We start from the raw sequence: 27,468 nt of genomic DNA, 5'->3' as shown, positions 1-27,468 counted from the left end.
CACCTCTGTCCCCTAAGACCTTTGCCCTACTAGTCCCCCATGGGATCCCAAGCCAGCCTCTGGGCTTGGCCTGGCCCCAGAGGGGCAGGGCTCAGAACTGGGGGTGGAGGGTGGCCTGGGCAACGGGCAGCAGCTCCTGCCTCTGGGGCCCCGGCCACACGGAAGTGGCTGTGGAAGAGGAAGCTGCCAGGACCCCGGCAAGAAGTTGTGTCTCGTGGCCGGGCCTGGCACTCACCCTTCTCGCCCTGCTCAGCCCTGGGGGGCAGGAAGCTGTGCAGCTCCTTAAACCCGCTTCCTGTTAGAGCATCTTTGCAACCACAGAGCTGGGGTGGGGGAGGTAGCTGACATTCACATCCTCACCCATTGCTGGGCCTCCACTCATTGGTCAACAGGAGGTGATGTCAGAGCCCTGGGGTGGGTGGTAGCGCCTGGGGTGTGAGCAGGTGACTGACACCCTCGGAGACCAGAATTCTGGGGTCTGAGGTGGAGACCCGAGACTTGCCTAGGAGCAGAGCAACACAGGGCTGTGCAAGGCATACCCAGGAGGGAGGACGGCCAGGCTTTGGCCCTGACCGGCCTGTAGTCTCAGTCAAGTCACATTACTTTACTGGGCCTCAGTTTCAACACATATAAAAAAATGAAGAGAGTGGACTAGATGATCTTTAAATCTTTCCAACTCTAACATTCTGTGGAACTCATTTGAATTTTGGGTTCTTTGACTGTAAAAAGTTTACACTGTTGTCTACTTTCCAGGCCTGTCGTAGTGAGACTCCAATACAATACAGGATATAAAATACTGACAGCTAAGGCACTGCCTATCCTGGAAGGGCTTATAGTTCCACTGTCCGACCTCGACTCTCAGAGACGGCTGAAGGTCTTGTGGAGGCCGCTTCTTTTCCCCCGTCCCCCCTAGTTCCAGGCAAACTAACGCCTCCCCTACTTGGGACCACAAGGAAGATGGTGCAGAGACAGAGAGCACTGAGGTTCAGGACTTACACAGTCCAGGGAGCAAGACAGGAACCGGAAAGAACAGGTTTTATCTGTTTATTTAAAAACAGAATATCTTTTTTATGTACAAATATGAACATATTTACACAAAATATACATACTAGAGTTCCATATCTTCAGGTTCCGCCTCCAAAGTCCTGGGCTGGCTGGAGAGCAGGGGATGAGAGTCTCTCCTTTGGTCCAGAAATCCAGCAGAGTTCGGGCTGAGCAGGCTTTGGGCACTAAATCTAGATATTCTGGTTGAATGTATTTGGGTGGGGCAGGCAAAAATGGACCTTATCTAATCCCAACCAGAGAAACGGCTGGAAGTTAGTGACCCAAGTTAGTAACCCTGAGACCCCTGGGGAAAAGGAGACATTCTTGCTCCCAGCAGCTCCTTCACCTCCCTTGGTCTATAATCACTCTTCTCTCTCCCCTACACCACAACCAAACCAGAAGCCCTTGTCACCAAGTCCTAGCAGCCCCCCACCAAGGGATCACAAACAACTGTGGATACAACTAAGAAAACATGAGGCTAGGGGAAGAGCTCAGGAGCCCCTAGGGCCAAGGACCCTACCTACCCTCCCATAGCCAGTAACGGAGGGGCGCACACCCCTCCTTCAAACTCTATCAGCTCTTCGGCTCCCTCCCAAGAGCCTGCCTAGATTAAGATGCCTTAGACGGAGCACCTTTCAGAACCACAGGAACTAACCCCCTGGGGTAGGACCTGAGCAAGGTCTAGCTTTGCTGAATTCTAGTGTAGGCTGATGTCACTTTAAGCCGTCCTTGCAGTAATAAATGTCCAGGTGAATCAAAAGTTTATAAAAAGTCTTTTGTCTTATGAATGCATTTGGGGCAGTAGTCCTCAAAGAAGCTCCACTGTGCAGGTTTACGTACAACAAATACGTACATGCAGCAGGCCCAGAGGCCACCAGAGGGCAGAGGGTTTCTTCTGTAACAGTTTGAGCCTCTGGCCCACCCCTAGGCCCGCTGCTTTACACTTGCCCTGACAGCTCCCAAGTGGTGGGAGCCCGGCTCCCGCACTCAGGAGGCCAGATTCCAGCTCCAGCTATGCCCGCACACCTGGACCTGGCCCACAGTCTCCACCTCCCGCCTCCAACCTCTGCATCATTAATACTGCTCTGGGGTCTGAGGAAAACACCTGCGTTTTACAGGCAAAGGTCACACAGCCACACGACACATGCACCGATCCCCTGTGGCGTTCCCCATGCAGCCACTGAACCCTGTGGCACACACACCACGGTTCACTTGGACTCTGACGTGACAACACAACGCACACCGTGGGCACGGTCACCCCTCCGCGCACACACAGTGCACACTCAGACAAGCACTAATGCACACACAGTGACCTGCACACACTGTGGGAGGGACTCAACAAGCAGAGCCCTTCCGTCATCCAACAGAAGGACCGGAGGAAAAGGTCGAGCAGTCAGTGGGGTGGGGAGCATCTTCCTCAGGAAATGAGGTGTGTAGGGAGGCTCCCCGGGGATGAGCTGAAATCTTCCATGTCAGCAGAGGGAGCCAGGCTTAGGGGACGGAGGCAAGCCTGGGTCAGACCAGGTGCCCCCGCCCATTGATGTAGATGCCATTGCCCGTGGGCTTGGCCCGCAGGGTCCCGTTCTCCTGAACAAAATGGTTCATGGCCTGTTTGATGCCTTCATCCTGATCTTCCTCCTCCTCTGTCCGCCCAGAGCCTGGAGACAACAGTTCAGTCTGTGTTTCAATCTCCCGCACTGTGGTCAGCGTGGAGTAACTGCGGCCCTCTGCCTCTTCGCTCTGGAGACCAAGGGCGGAGGGCAAGTCAGGAACCAAGGCGGGGCAGCCAGACGTGAGGGGGTCGGCTGGGGCACGCTGGGGTCAGAGGTAAGGCACAAGCAGGGGTTATGGTTGCTCAACGGCTCAGAGATGGGGGGCCAGGAATGAATGTTAGGCCTGGGGAAGGGGAGACTAGAGAGCAAAGGCATAGCGGGGCGGGGAGGGGATGGGATGGGGCAGCATGAGTCTGAGGTATCAGGGACCGGTGAAGGGGCAGCTGACGCACCACATCTGGGACCCGGAGAGGGGCCTGAGGAGAGTGGGAGGGACGCCGGTGGGGCCGGGGGCCTCACCATCACAGAGCAGCTACTGTTGTCCTTGAGACCATCAGGGTGGCCCTCGGCTCTCAGCCCTACACTCTCCTCCGGCTGCAAGGCCCGCACATGGGGGAGGAGTCAGAACAACGCTCAGCCTCTTCACCTCTGTCCTCCCCCAGCCTCCCCCCAATAACCTTCCCCCAGCCTGACCTGTCCATTCTCTCCTCGATGCAAACATCCTCACTTCCCCCACCCCTACCCTCATCCCACCCTCATCCCGCCATGAAACCAGTGCTGAGGGTGGCTTCCCACAGCAACCTCGAAGGGGGTTGCTGAAGGGGGCCCTCTGAAGGAGCCCAGCAAACCCAGAGCAGCTCCAGACCTGCCGGGGCTGAGTCAGCGGCGGCCAGACCTGGGGTCGGGCTGCGCTTCTGGTCCGCAGAGGGGCCCCGGCCCCAAGAATGCATCCAACCTTGGCACACACCTGGTTCCTGGGGTCCGAGTGATGGGAATGCAGCCTCCGGATGGAGTTCTCCCTGGTCAGGGTCAGCTCCTCCTCACTGGGAAGACACCCCCTGGTCAGGAGCTGAGGGTAGTGGTAGCCTCCCAAGGTGAACCTAGCCTGGCCAAGCCTATGTGAGCCGGGGCTGGAGGGTGTGGGCGCTGGGTTGTCCCTGCAAGTGCGAGTGAGTGGCTGTAGGTGGCGGTGCGGCTGCAGAGCGTGTGTGTGCCCCTGTGATACACGTGCATGTGGATCTGACCCTCACTCAGGCAGTGTGGCTCCCCTCATCCAGCTGCGACCCAGGCCCCAAGGCCCTTCTCACCTCCCAGAAGACTGGCTCTGCCTACCTCTGGTCCACAAGCTCCTCAGATGTCAGGCCGCCCAGTCTCCTCTCGCTCCTCGGTCCTGGCCCACCTCCTGCTTGCCTCCCCTTTGTTCCCTGCTTACCTCTACCCGCCCATGAGTGGCCAGTACTCACTATTTCTGGGTCATCTGCTGGGCCTTGCGCCGATGGTATCGGGACATGAGCACCACCACCACCACCAGAAGGCAGAACAAGAGTGCGGCGATCACACCCACCACCACCACGGAGGCCGACACCAGATCCACCTGCTTCCCCGTGGTATCCTGGGGGTCTGCTGGAGACAGGCCACTGTCTGAGGCCGATGCCCAGATCCCTGACCGGCCCCCGGACTCCACAGCCCCCCACACACTGTCCTCACAAAACACGTCCCAGGACCACCCCCTCAGCCTGGCCCTCTGCAAAATACATGCAGTCCAGCCCCCTCCAAATCAATACTCTCCCAATTCATTCTCTCTGTCTTGCTCCCTGTCCCCCGACCAGGCCCTTGGACCAGGTCCCAGCCTCTGCCCCAGTGCTTACCAAGAACATCCACATCCACCTGCAAATCCCTTGAGGAGAGCTCATTGCTGACATGGCAGACGTAGGTGCCACTGTGCTCAGTGGTCAGCGGGGGAAAGGTCAGGGTATCTCCTTCTGCTTGTACCCCACTGGGCAGAGGCCCGTCCAGCCTGGAGGACAGGGAAGCTGATGGGTGCTGGCTGGGGAGGGCTGAGACTGCCACGACCCAACGTGCCCGGGCAGCTCTCCACCTCCCTCCCCCATGACGTCACCCAGAGCCACCGGCTGTTCCCACGGTGCCCCTCCTTCCCCTAGGCAGGTCTAGGCAGAGGTCCCTTCTCCCTGCCGCCCAGCCTGACCCAGGCACCCACACACACACTTGGGGAAGATCCACACGCGTGCCGTCCCACAAGCTCCATAGGCATCACGTCATCCCGCACTAGGTACCAGGTCCACATGGTATATAAAGTCCACACAACAGGACTGTTCCTTCCTATCGGGGCTCAGATGTACTTGGACAATGTGACTGCATGCTCCAGCACCCACGATGTTTCATGGCAGGATACATGAACACAGCCCCAGGCACAAGGCCACATGCATGGCTCATCTGCTCACATGTGAGCCTGTCATGGGCTCACACACATGTGTCCCTGACCCCTCCCTGATTGTCTGGACATCTCAGACCCTGAAAAAAAGTCAAAGAACTGGCAGAGATGGGTGGGTGCTTCTGAGGTGCTAGCAACCTGGTAGTGACTCTAAGAGTGTTAGTTTCACAACAGTCACAGTCAGCTGTATCTTTTTGTCTTATTCACTTTAGGCACTTACATAAATATATAAAGTATTAACATTGAAATGCTGTATTATATTTCACAATTTTAAAGTTAAGGAAAAAAAAGCCAAGGACTTATCAGCTAATTTCCTGCCAATTACCATGTATCCTACACTCCTAGGTGCAAGGCAATAACAATGTTTGGTGACCATGCATATTCTTGTATTGGTTTGAACACGTGCCCTAATTTATCTGGGGTTCAGAATATATTGTCCCAGCCCACGGTGAGTATGTGCTGGTCCTGAGGGAAAGACCCTGGTCCCAAGCTAGGCCCTTACCGTGTCCAGTTGTACGAGGGAGGAGGCTGCCCTTCACTCAGGCACTTGAGCATAGCTCCTTCTCTGCCAACCTGCCACAGCTTTTGGTCTTCAAGGCCCCTCACAGAGGCCTCAGCAAGGACTGGAATGAAAAGTTGGAGGAGAAAGAATGGAAATGATACCTTTGATCATGCTCTTCCTCAAAGGGCCCCCGCCCCAGGCCCCACTTTGCCTGGAATAGCCTCCCCCTGCCCTTCTCCATCTTACTCATCTGCGGCCAAAGCTAGCCCAGCCCCGCCTTACTGACAGCTCCCTCCCCTCTCGAAGTTCAGAGAGTCCACATGGGTTTACCTGTGCAATGAGCCTATAAGTCCCTCTGCACAGCAATGTGGCACACCTTTTCTGAATCCCCCGTGGTCCGTAGCATAGCGCTAGTCACAGAACAGGTGCTCAGCAAACACTCCCTGATCCATCAAAGGCTTAACCATCCTACTAGTTCATTCATTTCTTTATTTTTTTCCTTGGCTGTGTGGTGCAGCTTGTGCGATCTTAATTCCCCGACCAGGGATCGAACCCGGGCCTTTGGCAGCAAAAGCATGGAATCCTAACCACTGGATCACCAGGGAATTCCGGTTCATTCACTTCTTTCACAGACATTTGTTGAGGACCTACTTAGTGCCAAATCCTGGGTTAGTATGAGTAGAAAACAGTGCTATCCTCCAGAGAGGCTCAAAGTCTAATGCCAGGAAAACAATATCGACTGTCGACCGAGCACCTTCTATGCACTAAGCGCTATGCGAGAGGCACTGCATTCGTTCAGAACCCTGTAAAGTTGACATAATAATACTCCTTCTGCTGATGAAGAAAATGAACCTTAATAAGATTGACTAACAGCTGGTAAACAGCAGAACCAGGGCTCATCCCAAGTCTATCTGTCTTCAAATCCTAAACTATTTTCCAAAATGCTTTTAATTCCATGTTTATATCTGATTCTCCCAACAACCCCTGAAGTAGGGCCAGCTCCTTTGTAAACAGAAGGACACAAGGTCAGAGTGATTTGCCAAGGTCACCTGGGATGGGCTCCAGGTCTCTTACCTTGGACTGGTGCTCTCTCAGCCATACAAGGTGGCCTCCAGGACCCAGGCTGGCCAGACTGGTGTGGCTTAGGGTCTCTCACTATCTCACCAATCCTCTTGGAGCCCATGGGGGTGCCCTACCCAAGATCCAGGTACTCACAGGCCACTTGGAGGATGTGGGTGATCCTTTGGTCCTGGAGCAGGCCAGGGTGCGACACCACGCAGGTAAGTGGCTGTCCATTCATGCTGCGGCTGGGCACCAGATGGAATTCTGAAGTGACAGCAGCTGAGCGAGAGTGCGTGAAAGAGCGGCTGGATGTTGTGCCCTTGACCTCTGTGTCCCAGGTCACGCTGGGGGCCGGGCTACCCTCTGCTGTGCAGGAAGCTGCCAGTGTCAGGCCCTGGCCCTCTTCCAGTGCTGGACCAGGATTCAGCGAGGGCAGGGGAGGCACTGCAGATGGGGGGGAGGCAGAAATCACAACCTTCACAACCCCTGTCAGGAGGCCCCGCCCCATCCCAGTTCAGTCTTGCACAGGTGCAAAGTTTCAGGCCCCTTTTTCTTCTTTTATTTCATCAACAAAGATGCCAGGTGAGTGGTAGCATTTCAGCGGACTTTGTACCTTTCTCCAATGCTTGAATTTTTTACAATGAGTACGGGTCATTTTTCAAATAAAAATAATGAAGTAATTAAAAAACTAACCTGATAACATCTATATAATAATAATAATAATAGCCATCATTTATTAAGCACTTACTATGTGCCCAGAATTGTGCTAAACACTTTACAAACGTTGTCTCTTTTAATCCTGTCAACAGACATGAAGTAGGTGTTACTATCTGTATTTTACAGCTGAAGAAACTGAAGCCCAGGGAGGTTAAATGATTTATTCCAGATCAGTAGCTATTAGGTGGTGAAGCCAAGATCCACACCCAGATTTTTCTACCAAGGCTGGTATTACTAACTTCCGTGTAGATAAAGGGAAACTATAAAGGCCTTTATTTATTTTTATCTTCATAACATTAACAGTCCAAGCCCAGAATGGAAAAGACTTAACTTGACCATACGTCTAGGGCATCCGTGCAAAGTGGTGGTTTAAAAGGTGATTGTGGTCTCCAACCACATTCACTGAAGGTCCAGATCAGGAAAGGTCTCAGCCCCACTGGTCATGCACAGCCACACTGGTCATAGCTGGGTCTGCATGTCCACATCTAGGCACCACATTCTAAAACCATGGAGCCCAAGGTGATGAGGGAAGCTCTGAATGAGTGTCTTTAGTAGAACTGTTGCAGAAACCTGTAAGTTTAGCTTGAAGAAGAAGAGACTTGGGTGGGGCATGACAGAGGTCCTCAGCTGGTGGAAAGGCTGTCGTGCAGAAGGGAGAATAAGCCTGTGTCATCTTGCTGGGGTGGGTGAAAGCAACCGAGAGGGAGATTTCAGATCAGCAGAAGGAAGAACAGCCTAATACGTGGATTCTTCCCCAAGCCCGACGAAGCAGTATCAAGCTTTTGGGGTCACTTGGAGAGAATTTCTGGATTGGGGTGAGGGGGGGTGGCTAAATGAAGCTCCCTCATCCCTACAGGGCCCCACCTCTTCTTCCTGTTCCGCTTCTGCCCGCTCCATCTCTGCATCCCCCCGCCTCCAGCTTCTGCCCTCCAAGACCCGGGGCCTGAGGACCTGGTGCTTCTGCACACACAGCACCCCCGCCCCCATGCCCAACGGGCCCCACTTACCCAGCACGCGGAGCCGAAGCTGCGCCTGGAAGCTGCCGGCAGGGAAGGTACTGACGCGACACTCGTACTCGCCCTCGTCCGCCTGCACCGCGTTGCGCAGAAGCACCGCACCGTCCAGGGGGTTCCTTGGGGGAGGCGGCTGTTCCACGCGGCCCTCGTAGGCTGAGCTCACGTACAGCCCGTATTTAGAGTTCAGAAGTGCCAGCTCCTGGCCGCCCTCGCCCTCATGCACACGAGCCCATGCCACTTGCTCCACCTGCTCGCCCGGGTCCCCTCGGTAGAAGCAGGGCAGTTTTGCGTCCTGGCCCAGCACCACGGTCACCAAGTCCGAGGTCTCCAGCTCGCCCGCCGGGCACCGACCTGCAGGGGGGCAGACAGAAGCAGCCAGGATTAGGGGCGCCGCCAGAGCCGGGGGAACACTTAACCACAATGATAATGTCCGCAAAGGCAGCCCGGAACTCCTGGAGCACTTTATGCTTGCAAAGCACGTTCAGTCCATTACCTCATTAGATTCACAAAACATTCCCAAGAGGCAGGTGTTATTATCGCCGTTCAACAGATGAGAAAACTGAGACCCAGAGACAGGAAGTGACTTGCCTAAGGCCACACAGGTGGTATGTGGAAGAGTCATACCCTCTCTCAGCCCAGGATTGTATCCTGAGCAATTGTAAGGTGGGGGCTATAACAAGAGGAGAGACCCAGCCTCTGCCCTCAGGGAGCTCCGGGAAATGGATTTTGTGCACACAAAGACGGGAAGCCATGGACAAACTTTCACAGAAGGCTCAACCTACCAAGGGGGGGAAAAGTGAATGCTTTCAGAAAGTGTGGCCAGGAACCAAGGCAAGGGGCAAGAACAGTTGGTGTCTGGGATGGGACATGTAGTGTAGGAAGGGTCCAAACCAGCAGGCCCTTCGGAACAGTCTTTTCATGGCTTTAAGATGAGAGACCTGGATTCCCAGAGAGAAGAAGGTATTCTATTTGGGAGGAAGGGCACGAACCAAGGCTCAGAGACAAGAATGAGAAAGTCACCGAAGACAGAAAGGCCCCAGGTCAGAGGCCCAGAGATACGAGGTCAGCACAGACACACATGACAGGGTCAGAACCGTGAGCCAGAATCGGAGGACCAGAGATAGGGGCCAGTGACAAAAGGCAAGTGTTTTGTGCATGACAAGGAGCAGTATGAAGTACTCAGGGGTATCTATCATGTAGCCTTATCTGCAAAGAAGGATGCATTTCCTGCACTCACAGAACCTGAGCTTTATTCTGGAAGAGGAGATACGTATGGAGACAGCTATGGAAACACTTGTGATGGTTTCTGATTTAGTGCTTAGTGGTGTGTTGCAGGTTAGTCGTGGGATGGGACAGTCACAGTGGTCCCGAGTCACATGGGAGGGGCTCATGCATGAGTTGGGTAGAATCAGGAGGGGATGAGACCTGGAAAGGGGTCCCAGGTAAGGGACCAATGTGGGCAAACCCCAAGGAGGTGGAGAGGCTGGCTGGTTCAGGAAGCAGAGAGGAGAGGACAGAACTAAGGCAGAGCAGGAAGTGGGACATCTGGTCAGAGAAAAATCACCCAGGACCTTCCATACCAGGCAAAGGAATTCAGATTTGGCCAAGATGACATAGGGAGTCCCTAAAGCATGAAGCCAATGGGCGTGTGCCCTCAGACTAGAAAGTAGGGAGACTGGGGACAGGAGACCCTCTAGGACCCTCCAGCTGCCATCCTGCACCGTGCTGCTGAGAGGACGGGACAGTTCCAGGGGAAGTTTGGCAGGATTTGGTCACTGACCAGAAAGAGAGAGAAGAGTCTCAAAGACAACTCCTGGGTTTCTAGGATAAGTAACTTATGAGGGAGGCATGGCCGGGGAATCTCATGGCTGGGAAGAAAGAAATTTGGAGTTGTGGAATAAAGCGTGTGAAACACAGGGCTGGGGGCTGAGGCTGCAGACAGAGTGAAGGCTCTCTGGGATGGCAAGAGCTCCTTGCATTGGAATGCATATGCAGCAATTCCCAAAAGTTCAAAGCTCCTGCCTCTGGCCAGCACTTCACACACCCTGCTGGCCCTCACCTTGCTTCCACCTGGAGCTCCTGCTGGAACGCCCTCCTCCCTATGTCTGGCAGCTCCTAGTCATCACTGTCTGGGTAACTCCTACTCATCCTTGAAGACTCTGCTTAGACATCACTTGCTCCTGGAGTCCTCCCTCCCCCCACCCCCACCTCAGGCAGAGTGAGGTGCCCTTCCTCTGTTCTCCTCTAGCACCCTGCTTTGACCCATCATAGTACTTTATACCACAGATTGTATTTGCTATTTTCTTGTCTGCCTCTTCCACCAGATTGAGAACCTCAAGAGTATAAACTCGGTCTCACATCACATATGGAAACACGGTTTCTGATTTAGTGCTCAGTGGTCTGCATTCCCGGCACATAATTAGTGCTCAGTTAATGTTTATTGACTGACTGACTGAGTGAATGGGTGTGTGAATGAATGAATGCGAGAGACAGGCGGAAGAAGGAAAGGGGAGAATGAGGAGGAATGTGCAGTCTTTGGTTGGGCTGGGCAGGGAGGGGGTTGGCATGGCAACCTTAGGCTTGCCTTAGAGACAACCTTAGAGACAGGATAGGCTGGCTACCTGGGTTCTCTGCCGAAGGAAACACCTCCAGACTGGACCTAGGGAGAAGGAAGGGGATGCAGGGCGTCAGGCATGGAGGGAGAAAGTGAAGCCCCGCTAGAGTGGACCAGAGGGTTCCAGTGAGGCAGAGCGTGGGACAGAGGAAGGGGGTCCCATGGCCCTGCTAGCAAGGGAGGAGGAAGGGAGGATACTCTTGGGAGCTGGGAGGTCCCAAACAGGACAGACCTGCAGGGCCAGATACCAGGGCCCTGACCTGCCTAAGCTGATGTTGGTCCCACCCAGCCCAGCCTGGGAGTCCAGTTAACCATCTGCACCTCTCCCAGACACCTCCTCCTGGCGCCAGAGGGAACAGGGCTGCCAAGGAAGGGCTGGAGGTGGGCTTGAGATAGGGGCTTCCCAGTACTTCCTCTGCTTTGAACACTGGTGTCCATGCAGGTCACAGGGAGTCCAAGGCCTGCTCCACTGGGACACTCAAACCCTTTCAAAGACTATTTCTAGGACAACGTCAGATGGCATATTTTCCATCCCCATCCCTACACTTGCTAACCAGCTGGCCCCTCCCCAACACGAATCACTCACATTTCCCCCCCAAAAAAATACCTTTTTTTTTTTTGCCACACAGCGGCATGCTGGATCTTAGTTCCCCAACCAGGGATCGAACTCATGCCCCCTGCAGTGGAAGCTCAGAGTCCTAACCACTGAACTGCCAGGGAATTCCCAAAAATACCCTCTTAGGGTACAACATGCATCAAGTCCCCAGCACATGTCTGAGTCCAATCTTCCACATCCCTACCTGTGGGTCCGAGATCCCCATGAACCCAAGTGATGAGCCCAAGCTTTGCAGGTTGAAGAACCCAGTAAAACCAGAAAGTCCCTTCTGGGTGAGCTCCCCATTGTCCTAAATCCACTGTTTAGTGGGAGCATATCAGCTTGAGCAACGCCTTCCTTCACTTACACACACGTGCACACACACACACACACACGCACACACACACGCTGCAAGAGAAGGAAAAGAGAACTTGGGCTTTAGAATCCCCGTCCTGGGCTCAGTGGACCCAGAAGCTCATACTCCCAGGGTAAGGTAGGCCAGGACTGCCTCCCACTTCTCTCCCCCACCCAGTGCCCACCCAGCATCCGCATGATGATGTCACCAGAGCAAAGGAGACACTCCGCCTGCCTGGTGAGGTCACCCTGCGGGCATGTAGTAGCCAGGCCAGGCCCACGGACCCTTCTGCTGCAAATTGTTTCCTGAGCCTGGTGGACTCTGCTGGCTGGGCGCTCATCCCTCTGACCCTCCCCCCCACTCCCCTCCCCTCCCCTCCCCTGCTTCTGGGAGTACCAGGATGCTCATCAGGAGCCTGGGTGATTCAGCCACTGCTGCACAGCAGGCCTAGCCTCAGTCACCACCAGCAACCACCTTGCGCAAGGGAGAGAACAGGCCCAACTGGCCAGACGGGATCCCTGCCCTCAGCCTCCCCCACCCCGGGCCAAGCCCCCACGGGCCTCTCTGGGGCCCTGCCCTCTGTGTACCCTGCCTGCTCCCAGACAGGCCCTCCATTCCTGGCTTGGGCTGGCTGCCTGTTCCCCACCCTGTGCCTGGGTCCCAACTTTCCTATCTGTGTGAGGCCCGGCCTCTGATCTCCAGAGGGGCAACAGGCTGGCAGCTGCAGATGACAGCATCTCTGGGGAAGGAGGCTTTTCTTTCTGAGGAGACTGTCTCCTTCAGCGTCCCCTGCTAGTACATCTAGGGGTACGCAGTGGGGTCCTAGAGATGGGCCTGTGAGTAGGAAGAAGGGAATAAGTGTGAGCCTTTTGCGTCTGAACGTACATCTTTGGGTGAGGGTCTGGTGAGTCTCAGTGCTGGTTAACGTGCAGGAGAGGCTGTCTCTTTGCGTGAACTTGGGGGCGTTTTGCACATTTCAGGAAAGCGTGTGTGCTTGTCTGCATCCAGAGGGGGCTATGAAATGCGTGTGTGTGTGAATGTGCACACACAGTAAATATTTTCATGTCGGTTTCTCTTGGCTTCTGCATGGCTGTCTGTCTCAGCTGCCTTAGGTCAGTGGTGTGTTGCTCGGCACCTTCGCCTCTGCACCCGTTTGGAGTGTCGCCCAGGCAGCCCTCCCCACCCCACCCCAGACCTGAGGGCAGATGCATCTCAGGTGGGGGGACCCAGAGATGAGGTCACTGTCCCTCCAGGGTGATGGGAAATAACCTTCAAGGACTCCCCAACAGAACAAAACAAAAGCTCTCTCTACCCTTGCTCCTCAGGTTCCTACTAGAAGGACCCCCACCCTTCTCACCCCCCAGCCACGCCCCCAGGCCCTCCAGCACCTCTGGCCCCCCAAGGAGGCCTCTCCCTGGGAATCTCCGTCAGGCCTCTGCTGCTGCCACCACCAGAAAAACCAGCTCTAGCTCCAGGCCTGGGGTGAGGGTTGTCTGGTGTAGGTTTGGTGGGAAGTGGTGGGGGGAGACCCTGCCTGGGGCTAGGGGGAGGGGTCCAAGCTGTCTAGGGTCTCACTCTCCTTTGTTAACTCTTGCCTCCCCTCACCCCACAGAAGCAGCCTCCACCAGAGACAGGTGGAATATGTGGGTGAGTTTGGGATAAGAAAGGACGTGGGAGGGGAACCCTGAAGCCCCCCATTCAGGACAGGTGATATACACAACCCAGCACTTTTTTTCTTCCATCCTTCCCCCCATAGCCTTGGCCTTGGAACGCTAAGGAACTTTGAAAACCAGCAAGATTCTCCCTCTGCATTCATCCACCTCCCTCATTTACCCCACATTGTCCTAAGCCCCCCAGCTTAGTGAGAGCTTCCCAACCCGGGCAAAGCGCCCACCACAGATTAGTGGATGGAGAGGGGGGCCACACCAATCACAAAGGGAGGTGAGAACAATGGGGGAGGACAGGCCTTGAGGCAGCCCCGGCTCTGGCCCAGACACAGCTTCCAGCACAGGTAAGTCCCCTAAACCCCCAGGGAGCCAGAGTCTGAGCCCGGCTGAGTCACCAAAACAGCCACACGGTGGGTGGGAGACCCAGAATTCCGCTTCTCCCAAACTCCTGAGATCCTAACCCCCTCCCCAGTCCTGCCAGCCAACCACCCCCCTCCCACATCTCTGCAAGTGTGGCCAGCTCTGCCCCGCCCCAAATCACAACCTCAACCCAGCTCTCAGGACATGCCAGCCAGTTTTAAAGGCTAGAGGGGAGGAGGGTGGCCTGAGAACTGTGGGTAAACTTCTGAGGCCAGAGGCTCCCTGCCTCAGTGAAAGAGTGACCCCGACCCCCTCCTGCACAGCCCTGCTCCAGGGGGCTTGGTGGCTTGCCCCCAGTTCTGAACTTGACCTTCGCATTTTAGATTCTGTTCCCAGATCCAACCCCTAGGCTCCTCTCCTCCCTTCACTCCTGACTCAGCTCCCCACCCCACCCCCATCCCTTCTCTCTGTCCAGACTTTGGTTAGCACCAGGGCAAGTTTGGAAGGCCGGGAAGCCCAGGTGTTCTCTCCTCACTAGGCTGGCTCCCCACGGTGGCTGACCCCCCTTCACTTTGCCTGGAGGACCCCAGGATCCCGAGGCTGGGGTCTAGAGGCTGGGACTGTGGACTCTACTATGAGCCCCTCACTGCCATCTCTGTGGCTGGGGTCCCCTTAGCCCAGCTCCCTGAAACACTGGGGTGGGACCAAGGTCAATGGGGCCACAGGGCTTCCCTGGGATTCCCCCTAGTTCTCCCCACCTTGGGCAGGGAAGCTAGCCTGCCTTTCTGGCTTCCCCGGCTTTGGGTAGATCCTACAGGAAAGGGCCTGCCCCCCTCTGTAAACAGGAGTAGAAAAGCAGGGATGGGGCCCTTCCCTTTCTAGGAAACTAACTTCAGACAGAAAGCTGGTCCTAACCCTCAGAGGAGAGACCTCAGAATTCAGAGAACCCCGTGCAGGGCTCAGTTGGGCCCCAAAATAGATCTAGGAACTAGGATCTTATTGGAGGGATATCTGTAGATTTAGGTCCCTAAGGCCCAGGGCAGGAGATGGGGAGGGAGAAGGGAGGGGACCTCACCTGGAAACTCATCCCATTAAGGAGAGACAAAGAACTGTGGTGTCGAGGTGCCTCCCTAGCCTGGGCTCCTTTCCCTGTCAGGGGTGGGGCAGGGCCCTGGGGCTCAGAGCTCTAATGGCCCAGGACTTGGTGGGGGCACTAATTTGCAGCAGTGCAGGGGCAGAAGGCAATATCCAGCGTAAAGCTACCCTTGGTCCCCACTGAGAAATGGGGTCAGGACATTTCCCCCTTCTGTCACCACAGCCAGACTCACCGCCTCTTCCAGCACCCAGCACCCACCTTCAGTTCGGGGCTGCATATTTACGCAGCCACAGGCTTTCAGAGCTGGACGGCCTATAGGGATCATCTGGTTCTACCTCTTGGTCTGCTGAAGTCTAGTTTCTTAGTTGCCCAAGGTCGTGTAGCAAATTAATTGCAGGCAGGGACCAGAACCCAAGACTCCTGACTTCCCAGTCCAAGGCTTTTTCAGAGACAAGAAACACTCTAGTTTCCTGGGGCCATTGAGGAGATGCCTACAGAGGAATAGGGGTGGCAGTTAGGTGGGCGCATCTGATCCTCGGGCTAGGAACCTGGAGTCTGAGTTCCAGCCTTCAGAGCACCCTCGGGCTCCGTGCAGGTTATAGCAGTAGATCATGGCTCACTGGGCACCAGCTTCCCTGGAGCCGGGTAGCCACAGCACCTGTCCAGGCACTGGGCAAGGTTGGGGTGATGCCCTAACTAGAAGGGGTGTCCTCTACCCTTCCCTGGCTTCTCTGGGGACTTTGTCTTGTTCACTGCTGCATCTCCAGCATCCAGCACCCTGGCTATCTCTAGTGTGCACTCAGGCACTATGCTTTAATGAACTAGGAACTGGGAGACCAAGACGCTAACCCTGGTTACGTTTCTAACACTGAGTAATATTGTTAGCTCACTTGCCTATCTGTTTCTTTCAGTTTTCCCATCTGTAAAATGAGGGAGTTGAATCGATGATCTCTTTGGTAACTTCTGAGTCCTGAGACATCATGGCTCCATTCTTTAGGCGTGGGTAGATCCTACAGGAAAATGACTGCCGAGTTCCCTGGCCCCAGCAAACAGGCCCCACCCTCTTGGCCTAAGCGAGTGAGAAGGTTGTCTGGAAGATGGGAATTAAGATGTAGGGGGTAGGGGGGATGGCAGGGCTTGGAGTTTCAGTAACCTGCGATTGGAGGCTGGGCCAACAGCCTTTCCATTATAAGATCAGAGCAGAAGCAGCCCCTACCCATCCACACGTCTAGAACTCACTCTCCTCCGCACAGCCTTAGCTGGGGATGGAGGTTGGGGGACATCACTGCTAGGCCCTGCTGGACAACTGAGGCTCCGTCACTACTGATCCTGGGACTGGGAATCAAACTGTCCCATATAGATAAGGCCTTGTCTTTCCAAGGAGAAAGATTTCTCAGTTGCCCATTATCCTGGGAACAGCCTTCAGAATCCTACCTACCGTGGACTCATGTTCACGCACGCACACACACACATATACTCTCCCCCACTCTGAAGATTATAAATTCCTATAATTTATATCTTCTGTATATACATTACACGAGAGCGATACAAGGCATCTAGTTGAGAAAATGGGGGGTCAGGGGATAAACGAAAGAGTGCCCCAGGGTAGGGCACTCTAGAAGGTGCCCCTACCCTAGACCCCCACTCTTCTGAGTAACCACCTGATTCCCACCCTGGTACCTCATAGTGTGCTCAGGGACAGAGGGGGCCAGAGAGAGAAGAGCTTCCAGCTCCCCTGTAGTCACCCAACAGTATTCTAGGATATCATGAACAGAGGAGAAGGAGATAGAAAGACCCTGTCTGCTCTCTGGGCATCAGGCTTCCCTCACCTTGATGACTGGGGAAACCAGCTGCAGCCCCAGTCAGCAATTCTGAAGCCCAGGGTGTAGGCGAGGGAACCTCCAGGAAAACCTGGGGTGAAATGGTCCCCACCAGTTCTACCTCCCTGGCCACCTGCAACGGGTCACCGTGTCTCTTCCCCAAGAGACAGCTCCAGCCCTTTGGCTGAGGTGGTCAGGGACCCCAGACCCAATGACCTGGCCTGGGGCTGGAAGGGGACATGAAGCAGGAGAGCTACAGTGGCTCTTCTGGGGGCACTACTATCCGCTGGAGGTGGGAGAGAGAGATTGATTCCTCAGTTCAGAGTAAAAGGAAAGGGAATGTGTATGTGTGGGTGCGTGTATGTGTGTGTGTGTGTGTGTGTGTGTGTGTGTGTGTGTGTGTGTGTTGGCTTGGGCTCAGAAGCAAGTCCTACCTGTAAACGATGCCAGGAGCAGTAGTGGCAGCCATGCCTCAGGCCCGCACATCTCGGCTCCCAGGGACAGAGGCATCGGTCAAAAGGCAGAGCTGCCCGGTGTTTCTGAAGTTCCACTGAGTTCTCCCTGGGAGCCGGCTCTAGAGCTGGATCGGGCACCGACCCAGAAGACGGGAAGTCACGGAGTCCTCAGGCACTGCCGCGCCTGCCTATCCCACTAGGATCTCCACTCGGGGACCCGGCCCCGTGCCACCCACCCAACCGTAGCTACCCGCAAGGAGCCGTGATCGGGATCTCCGAGCTCCCCCAGAGCTGCTTCCCACGCCGTGGCCAACAACGACAGCAGAAACTTGGGAACCTGCTCAGCAGGTCAGAACAGGTGCGTCTTTGGGGGCTGGGCCTGGCGCGGAGACACGGCAGCCGCCACCCTCACAGCCTGCGCTGGCTAATGGGTGCCAGAGAGGGAGGGAAGGAGGGAAGGACCTGGGAGGTGGGATCCCATCGTCAGCTCCAGGCTTTACCTGGCAGTGTGTGGAAGGGGCTGTGACCGGAGAGGAAAGGCTTGGTGGGGGGGCGGGGGGGGATAGGGGCTGGGTAGGAGAAGGCCTGGTGTGGCTCAAAGAGGGAGGCGCCAGGCCAGGAGGAACAGGGGCAAGGCCCTTGTGGGTGGAAAGGAACCCAAGCATCCCACACCCCAGCCAGCCTTGCTGCCTTCCCCCCGGCCTTGCCGAGTTCCCCAGTCTCCCAGAGGGGTTCAGCTTGGGAGCCAGAATCAGAGAAGGCCAGAACTGAGGACAGTACTGGCCCAAATACCTCATCCATCAGATGAGAAAACAGAGGCCCAGAGTGAGGAAGGGGCTTGCTGGAGGACACACAACTTAGGTGGTATCCCTGCATCCCTATCCCTGAGGCAGGGAGTTAGTTCAAAGACCCCTCAGATGGAACTTAAGCGACCCCCTCCGCTTCACCCCTACCCCACAGAGGATAAGTCAAGGGATTGACCGAGGAATCAACCCCACAGATTCCTGGCCTCCCTAGCAGGACCCTCCCTCAGCATCAACACCTTCTCATTACTGGCCAGAAGTCCCCAAAGTGAGTCAGCACTACCTGAGTGGAAAGGGGTTCCTTTCCACCATCTCCATGGTCATTTTATCCATTTATCCCATGGTCATTGGACAAGCCACATGTCTGGACTTTGCAAGGACAATCTTTTTTTTTTTGTGGTACGCGGGCCTCTCACTGCTGTGGCCTCTCGCATTGCGGAGCACAGGCTCCGGACACGCAGGCTCAGCGGCCATGGCTCACGGGCCCAGCCGCTCCGCGGCATGTGGGATCTTCCCAGACCGGGGCACGAACCCGCGTCCTCTGCATCGGCAGGCGGACTCTCAACAACTGTGCCTCCAGGGAAGCCCGCAAGGACAATCTTGATTCCAAATACTCTATCCTTATGTCCCTATAGGTGTACTCAGACCTGTAAGACCACACGTTTCCGTGTTGGATGCATATAATGTAACCACCAAGTTACACAAAAACTTATTGGCCTAGCTGGGATAGCCAGAGGAGGGGGCAGACTCTGAACTTCCTGAAAATTGAGGGATGGGGAGGGGCAAGATTGCTGACATACTGGAGCTAAAAATATATATACAGGTAGACAGGAGAGAAGAGAAGATACATACGGGTTAAAATCTTGCAGTGGGATCCTTTCGTCTGGAGAGGGGCAGGAAGGAGGGGCCGGTACCAGCAAGGTGGGAGGTCATTTCAGGTAGAATATTTTCCACACACACACACACCCCCGCCTCTACCTGTCAAAATCTTACTCATCTTTCAAAACTGACCTCAAGTGCCACATCTTCCATGAAGCCTTCTCAGCTCCTCCCACCTAAAATTAACCTTTCTCCTTTCTGTTCTTCCTCAGCCTCTGCTAGTCCCTTTATTATAGTCTGTGTACTCATAATTTGTGCACATCTTATCTCCTTAACTAAATTGTAAGCTTCACTTCAAGAAGCAACAATTGAAGCCTGCTGTGTGCCAAGGATTCAGTAAATGTGTTAAATGGAGGGACAGGACGAGAGCTGTAGTCTGTGAACTCCTGGAAAGTCAGGCTTGTTTTATAATCTTGTCTCAGTCATCCATGCTAGGACAGTCCACAGCACTTAATGGAGACTGAATACATTTTTGTTGAAGGCATGATGTTATGAACGGAAAAGGCGGTCAGGTAGAGGAGTGGAGATCCTGACTCTCCTGAATCTGGTTAGTGACCCAGACTTTAACCCTGCCTCTGGACCGTGACCCCAGCTCTCTCTCTCTAGATCCCAAATCTCAGCAGTGTCCATGGTAGCGACCTCTTCTTGGAGGGCTGTTTCCCACAGGTCGGGGCCAGGCCGAATGCCAAATCTCCTGTTTCTCTCCGCCTCCACTTTGGTGAACCCCTTCCCCTCTTCGGGACTCACATCCCACCTGTGCCAGGGAAGCAGCCCCACCCCTATGCTGCTTTGAGATGCATGGTGGCAGGGGTGGGGTAGAGCAGGGGGGAATGGGAGGGAGGAGCGTCCCGTGTTATAATTATAATCATCAAACCTTGGATCCTATCGTGTGATTTCAGAGGAACTCCCTTCCTTCCCACAGATTCAGCCCTCCTGGTCCAGGAAACCACAGGAGAAACTGAGGCACGGTGGTAGGAAAGCAGTTAGATCAAAAGGTGGGTATCCTGTCCCTATATCTCCTTCAGCCTTTTAGCTCACAATACATCCCAGTACTGCCAGTCAGGAAGTCTGTGAGCCTCTGGCTGGGACCCTCAGTCACCCACCCCCAACTCCAGCCATGTGGAGCATGGAGGCTGGACGTTCCAGAGGTGTTAAGTCCAGGCTGAGCCAAATATCTTTTCATGGGTATGTTCAGGTCCTATTAGACCCCAGAGGTGGCCTTGGAGGGAGGGCTACGTGTACCACTGGGCCTGAAAGGGAGCGCTTGGGCCAGGCAGTGATTCCAGCCCTCTGCTCGAGCTAGGGATCTTCCTCCCCCTTATCTAACAAATACCGGTCTCCAAGTCCCCCTGCCCCCTGTGCCCTCAGTCCCGCACATCTCACAAGGGCCATGCTCTTGGGGAATATGCCCTCATCCTTCGGCCTTGCCTTCACTCTTCTGGGATGAAGCTTGCAGAAGGCAAATGCCAGGGTTGGGGCTAGAAGGAAATACTGGCTGGGGAAGACTTTCCAGACCAGTGCCTGGTCTCTTAGGTTCTGTTCTTTCTTCCTCAGTGAACCCCCATTCCCCTCATGCCTCACTACCTACCCTCCTCCTACCTGCATTCTGGGCCCTAAGAATGGGAACAATTCAAGTCAAGACAGAATCCTTAGCATGTAAATTGTCTGAGCAGCACCACTGCACGCAAGGCCTGCATACCTGAGTTCATTCGACAGACATTAGGTAAGCACCTCTTCGTGCCAGGATCCAGGGAGAGGACAGAGACACCTAATACATGGTCCCTGCCTTCAAGGAGTCCTCAGTTAGGACAGGCAGACACATAAACAACTATAACATGCTATGTCCCCTCCATCACGTGTTGCCTATATGTCTCTGTCTGTATATATGCCGTGTCCATACCCGGGGCTGTCTCTATGTGTGTAACCGCAGATGTTCATCACCTGCGTGTATCTGATGATCCGCTTGTAACCTGTGTCTGTCCCCATGGCAGGCTGCACACCTCAGCCAAACCGGTTGGAGTGGGTTGTGCTGAAATTTTTGTTTGTGTCAATGGGACTTGGAGGTGAGTCAGGGAGGGACAAGGATGGGTGGGGTGGTGTGGGGGAGAAGAAGAGTGAGTGAGGGTCAGAGTGAGTGAGTGGGGGAAGGAGGGAGTGGGTCAAAGTGGGAAGGGCTGGGGGCGGGGTATCAGGAGGATGGGTTGGGGGAAGGAGCAGATGAGAGGGTTTCTTAGTGAGTAATATCTTATTTGTCTGCAGTGAGATCCCAGGTCAAAGAGTCAGAGGCTGGCAGGGAGACCCTCGGGCTTTGGGAGAGATAAGAGTGGATAATAAATCAGAGTGGAACTCGTTGCAAGCATGGATGTGGACCAAATGTCTGTAATCCATTTCTATACAGCTTTGTGTCTCTGTGTGATACTAAGCTATTCTTGATCTGCTCATTGCCTTGGCTTCTTTGTACAGAGAAGTGTTGGGAGGTTGACTGATGCTGTAGTGGAAGATTACTGATAGGGGACTTGATTGCATCCCCCAGGACCAAGGCTATTTCAGGTAGAAGCTTCAAGGTCCTTCTTCCTGCTCCTCCCTAGGACTCTCCTCACCCACGGAGGACTGGGAAGCGATCCTCACACAGAAAACAGGTACTCCTGCAGCTTTTCCTCCACTGCAAATCGCCTTTGCTCCCCCCCCAGCTGGAGCTTCACTGTGCCCCGTATTAGGATGGTGGCATCCTGCTTTCCAAGAGATTCCATCTAAACATTGCCATGTGCTGTGCTGTTCCTATCTGCCTATCCTGCAGGCCCACTGATCCCCAGTACCCAGCCCCATCCCTTAATGACAACCACACTTCCTGGTTGCCTAACAACATCACTTACAGTTCAGGAGGCTGGATTTGCTTGTTCCTAAAGAGTCCTGAAGCTAGAGTGAGGAAGTAGCTGAACATACGGCACATTTGGGCCCTGTATCTCAGTAGGCCGCTGTGTGCAGAGCCCCCTCCTCCTTGCTCTCACCCCATGGACTCCCCAAACTTCTGTAAACACATGGTCGTAGAATCAGGGACCAGGGCATGGGTAAAGAGAGAGATGCCTTATTCTTTGACCCTGTGGTCTCTGGGTAGGCTAGCACTTTTAGAAGGCTCTAGAAATAGGTCCTGGCTGGCCCAGGACAAGAGTAGGAGGCCTCGTGGAAATCAGAGTCTTCCAAGTGCTGACAAAAGCAGCAGAAGATGCAGTGGTTAGGAGGAGGTAAGAGCAAAGTTTAAGTGGGGTCCTAAGAATTTGATGAGAGAATGGATTCTAGTGAGGACCCCAAGCTGCGCTCCTCTGCATTCTCCCCATCCCTGTCCCCACCCCTGACCACAGAAAGAGCCAGGCTCCTCCCAGGGAGCTCACCTGTTGAGGAACATGCATGTAGGCAGCCCCCAAGGGCCAGCCCAGCCTGCAGAGCCTGCACCACCAGGGCATTTTCAGGTAACACCTGGCCTCTGTAGTTTCTCACACTCATCTCCAGGTATCCAGCTTAGATGCTGAGGGTGTGGTTCCTCTCTAAACCAAAGACTGCCACTTCCTGGCCATCAGCTTGGGCTCCTGCCACCGCCCAACTTGGCTTCCCTAGGGGAAAGCCTCCTGAGGCCCTGCGATCAAACATCACCCTTGGAACAGGCCCTGGGGGAGGCAAGACAGCTGCGGAGCAGAATATGGGGCCGCGGATGGAGAAAGACACCATGAGACCCAAGGGCTGTGGAAGCCTGGAAGAGGTGGGATCTTAGGGGGAAGAGCGCAGAAGACCCCAAGGGGAGAGGGCCAGTGTTGAAAGGACTCTGAGGGAAGACGTTAGAGGAGAGGGCTAGAAGCTGAGAGGACACGAGCAGCAGTTGGGAATCGGGGGAACCAATAGGACCTGGGGATTCTCGTAATTAGAGAGTAGATTTTCTTTTGAAATTTGTTAGCAGAGTCCTCCTTCTGTATGGCCCAGGAGTATTCACCTTTCCATCACGTCAACTCTAATTCCCTCCTTTCTCTCCACACCAGAACCCAAAGTTACCTCAAACCTGCAGCTCCGCCTGTTTCCATTATCAGTGCTCAGCACTCAGCAGGCAGGTGTAGCTGCCCTGGTCAGAGGCCAGGATGTGGTGCAGCTGTAGAGGAGCCCTAGTCTCAGTGCCCTGGGCTTTCTCTGCCTCATCCTGGAAAGCAGGGGCTGGGTCTTCAGGTTCCGAGACACCCCCAAAGCCCCAGTGCTGCAGGACTAGTTCTTGGCCTTGGTCTCACTGCACTAAGAGACTCGGACCCTGTCCTGCATCTGTTTTCAGTCCTAGAGATAGCAAAGTTGGGAGCCTTTGAGCTGAGGATGGAGGAGGTAGGTCCCAGGCTGCGGGAGAAGCAGGGATGGAAGCCGAGTAGAGCGTGCCCCTGAGTCCCTTCTGAGCATCTTCCCCATACATCCCCGGATGGACTTCATGCTTTCCTTGCAGGAACCCCTGGTAACTGCCCTCCAGCCTCACCCTGAAGCCTTCCTGAACCTCAATTTTTCCATCAATTCTAGAAGTAGCATAAAAGAAGAAGGGCTAGGGATCAAGACACAGAGCAAGAGTCCCTTGCTAATGATAACTAGTGAGATAACTAACTAGTGATAACTAACTAGTCCCTCACTCATGAAAACTAGCGAGATCAGGAAGCATTGGCTATAAGGAAAGGTAGAGGAACAAAGACCGGAGTCTCATCTCCCCGTGCCAGCCTGCTTCTCTCCCTGGGCCCAGGCCTCCATGCTCTAAGGTCCTCAGTGGGGAAATCCTACTCCCTGAAAAGGCCCCTTTTGTTGAAGCTCACTCAGGACCTCATCAGTAATCAATACGCTATGACTGTGCCCAGGGACCCCAAACTGGTTCTACAGTTCTAGCATACAGCCAAAGGGGGAGAATCCTGGCCACTCCTAGAAGGTTCCAAAGCTCCTTGCAGAAAAGTCAGATGGTTGGCTCTGTCCAGCAGGAGAGAGAGGGCAGGGGCGACAGAAGGGCAGAGACCCAGAGAGAAAAACACAAAGTAGATATGGTGAGAGAGATCTCAAGGCACCGTGAGACAGGTCGAAACCTAGAGATAGATACAGAGAGGGAGTAACACACAGACACACAGATACACACACACACACGCACACACACACACACACACACACACACACACACGAGTTATTGAAGGGGGGTAATTCAAAGAGATAAGAAGCTGAGACAAAATCTGAAACAGAGACAGAAATACCTAAAGAGAAATTTCTGGACGCCTACTTGCCCACTGCTGGGATCACTCAGGTACTTCCCTCTTCCACCCTCAATTTCCACCACTCAACAATGACCCATTGATACTTTCCTACTCAATATCGCCATGTCCCTCAAAAACTCAAGTTTTTCCCCATCCTTACCCCACCTCTCCATCATTCTCTAACCCATCTGATTCCCACTCCCCTCCACCCCAGGGCTGCTCACAGTTCCACTTCTCTCACCAACTACTTTCAGCTCACGTCTCAATCACGTCTCAAGATCTGGCCTCTTGAAATCTCTTTTCCTGGTCATTCCTCTGTCCTCCTGTTTGCCCACGTCCTTATTCTGGCTGAGCTGAGAGCAAAAAGCCAGAATTGGGACCAAGAAGACATGAGGCCCGGAAGTCAGCTATAGGCAGAATGAACTGTGGGAAAAATGTAGAAAGGCCAGAGGACAATAAAGGAAGAGCCGCAGAGACCGCCTGAAGGATGCGACAGCCTGGGAGACGTAGGCAGAGGCAATTGAGAGAGTCTTGAGAGTGTGACTAAGACCCCTAGGGTCCAATTGTTGGCTTTTTGTGTGTACTGAACAATGCTGTGAACCAGGGATGGTTCCAGGGTCAGAAAATGAGGTTAAGGGGAGGAGAAGTTAGACTAAAATTTTTTTTTTTTTTTTTTTGCGGTATGCGGGCCTCTCACTGCTGTGGCCTCTCCCGTTGCGGAGCACAGGCTCCGGATGCGCAGGCTCAGCGGCCATGGCTCACGGGCCCAGCCGCTCCGCCGCATGTGGGATCTTCCCGGACCGGGGCACGAACCCGTGTCCCCTGCATCGGCAGGCGGACTCTCAACCACTGCGCCACCAGGGAAGCCCCTAGACTAAAAGTTTTATGAAGGTTTGAGACAAGGGTGTGTAGATTTGGGGCTGGGACAGACATCTAAGACTAAGAAGCTGAGCTTCAGGGATCCTTGCTTGCCAGAAACAGCCAACTGAGGAAACCAAACTCATAGGATCACATCAGGATTCTGAGACTTTCAGAATGATCAGCCCCCACTTCCACTCCTGGACAGAGGTTGTCCCTGTGCCTTTCAGTTTTTTATCATTGACGGGGTCATTATACACCACTTATGATGCTGCCCTGGGGTGTCAAGTGTTTGTCAGACAAGTACAAATTGGCTTATTTTCTTCCTCTCTTTTCTTCTCCTTCTTCTTCTTCCCCTTCTCCTCCCCCAGTTTCTTTTCTGCCTCCTCCAAAATACGGGCTTACTTCAGACTAAACAGGGGAGGTAGGATTCCTCCCCCAGGTCTATGTTTGGAGCAGCAATGGATGGACACCTCTAGCTACTAGGTGGAACTGGAGGAGGTGCAGAACTGGGAGGGGACAGCCAAGGAGCAATGTGAGGTTCAGGCTCCATGTTCGAGTGAGATGACAACTGCTGAGGACTCAGAGTCGGAGTGGCAGCTGGGAGGAGAAGGAAAACAAAGCTGGGAGAGAGGAACTGGAAAGGCCCCTGGGGTGGGGAGTTCCCCGTTCTATCCAGGAGACTGGCACGACAGTCAAAGACTTAAGCAAAAGCAAGAGCCTAAAATGGGCATATAGGCCAGTACGGTTTAAAGCAAAATGACACCACCCACTAGGCAGCTCCTCGCTGAAATCCTAGGAGTATGACAGATCTGAAGCCAGCGGTTGGGAGGTTAGCCAGTCAGAAGATTTAGGGAAAAGGCTGGCTTTCAGATTTCAGCCAAGGATGTTAGAAGTTAGTGATTTTTTTTTTTTTTTTTTTTTTTTTTTTTACCATGGTCTGGAAAACCGAGGATCCTCTTTGTCAAAATCTGGGAAAGCTAGAGTTGGGTGGGCAGAGACTTTCAAAGCTACTACTGGGTCTCGGCTTTAAGGTATAGGTGGGGAACAGGTCCTGGTATCTACCAGTCTCTCTAAATGTGCCTTCCTGCCCATACCCTCCTCATGCTATTTTCTCTAAGGACCAAGAGTTAGGATCTGGAATGGGAAGAGCCCTGCCCTGAATTACATGTCCAGCCTCACTGCAGCTCTAGCCACTCTCTATGGCCTCCATTTCTTGGGCCTGATGGGGATCAAGTTGATGAATAGAAACCAAAGGCAAAAGTAAGCAGTCATCACTCTCATTTACAGACCAGCCCTGGGGGACACAAGTCCTGTTTCTGTCCCACCCCAGCTATGCTGGGAGTAGAAATCTGTCTGCATTTTCACCAGTAGCTAAAACTAGTCAGCTTGGATCTGGGCCTCTTCATTCTTCACTGGGTCTTGAAGGGATAGAGTCAAGAAGCAGCTCAAGGACCTGGCTTGAATAAATGGAAGATACCAGGGAGGGGCAGGAGTTTGTTTTTCTCACTCCTCGCCTGCTTCACCCCCATCCAGCTTCTAAGACTAGGCAGCTTCTGCCCTGGATCTTATCAGGAGAAACTCCCTGACCTTAATTCTGAGTTCCAGATGCCACGGTACCTCAATTTCCTCCTGCTCTATGAGCTTATGAGACGAAAGGAAATAAGGAGTTACTCTTCCTAGGACTCAATAGTGAAAAGTTCTCCAATGCCTAAGGTATTTTCCGTCACCCTCAACCCAATCTCTCTCTCTCTCTCTCTCTCTCTCTCTCTCTCTCTCTCTCTCTCTCACTCACTCACTCACTCACTCACTCACTCACTCTACAATGTGCCCTGCGAGACTGGGTTCTACTACCCTCTAGTGGCCAGAGAGGAAAGGGCTGTCCCACCCCGTCGATCAAGACCTTCAAGACTTTACCACGGTCTTTGGTCTGGAAGACACCTAAGGGATAAGCCAACAGCACTTTTTTTTTTTTTTTTTTTTTTTTTTTTGCGGTACGCGGGCCTCTCACTGTTGTGGCCTCTCCCGTTGCGGAGCACAGGCTCCGGACGCGCAGGCTCAGCGGCCATGGCTCACGGGCGCAGCCGCTCCGTGGCATGTGGGATCTTCCCGGAACCCGTGAACCCGTGTCCCCTGCATCGGCAGGCGGACTCTCAACCACTGCGCCACCAGGGAAGCCCCAACAGCACATTTAATAAATGAGAAAGAAGAGGCCTAGAGGAAAATAATCACTTTGAGAGTCAGGGTGTAGTTGGGACCGGAACTCAAGTCTCCTGACTCCCAGGTCAGTGCTTAATCCACTTTCACTGCCTCCCCTCTGACTTTTGTCTCCCCCTCCTAGCTTATCCCTGGGGAGGTCAGAACGAATCAG

At 54.1% G+C, this 27,468-nt stretch overlaps 1 protein-coding gene across 2 annotated transcripts; it reads right to left on the bottom strand.

Annotated features, from left to right (window-relative positions):
• Nucleotides 1-2,510: 2,510 nt before the first annotated feature.
• Nucleotides 2,511-17,363, bottom strand: NECTIN4 (nectin cell adhesion molecule 4; the record flags this gene model as incomplete). Of its 2 annotated transcripts, XM_082861622.1 has the most annotated exons (9): nucleotides 2,511-2,784; nucleotides 3,117-3,191; nucleotides 3,565-3,640; nucleotides 4,061-4,217; nucleotides 4,466-4,614; nucleotides 5,552-5,672; nucleotides 6,767-7,057; nucleotides 8,338-8,697; nucleotides 17,288-17,363. In XM_082861622.1, 9 exons carry the CDS (start codon nucleotides 17,361-17,363, stop codon nucleotides 2,560-2,562), a joined length of 1,530 nt encoding a protein of 509 aa, XP_082717748.1. In that variant the 3' UTR covers nucleotides 2,511-2,559. The 2 variants fall into 2 exon arrangements, with proteins under 2 accessions (XP_082717748.1, XP_082717749.1); XM_082861623.1 differs by lacking the exon at nucleotides 3,117-3,191.
• Between the last annotated feature and the right edge of the window lie 10,105 nt (nucleotides 17,364-27,468).

Source organism: Leucopleurus acutus (assembly GCF_964270905.1).
Source record: "Leucopleurus acutus genome assembly, chromosome: 2".
Lineage (NCBI taxonomy): Eukaryota > Metazoa > Chordata > Mammalia > Artiodactyla > Delphinidae > Leucopleurus > Leucopleurus acutus.
The sequence above is the reverse complement of the archived record's forward strand: the minus strand, read 5'-3'. Positions and strand labels throughout refer to the sequence as shown.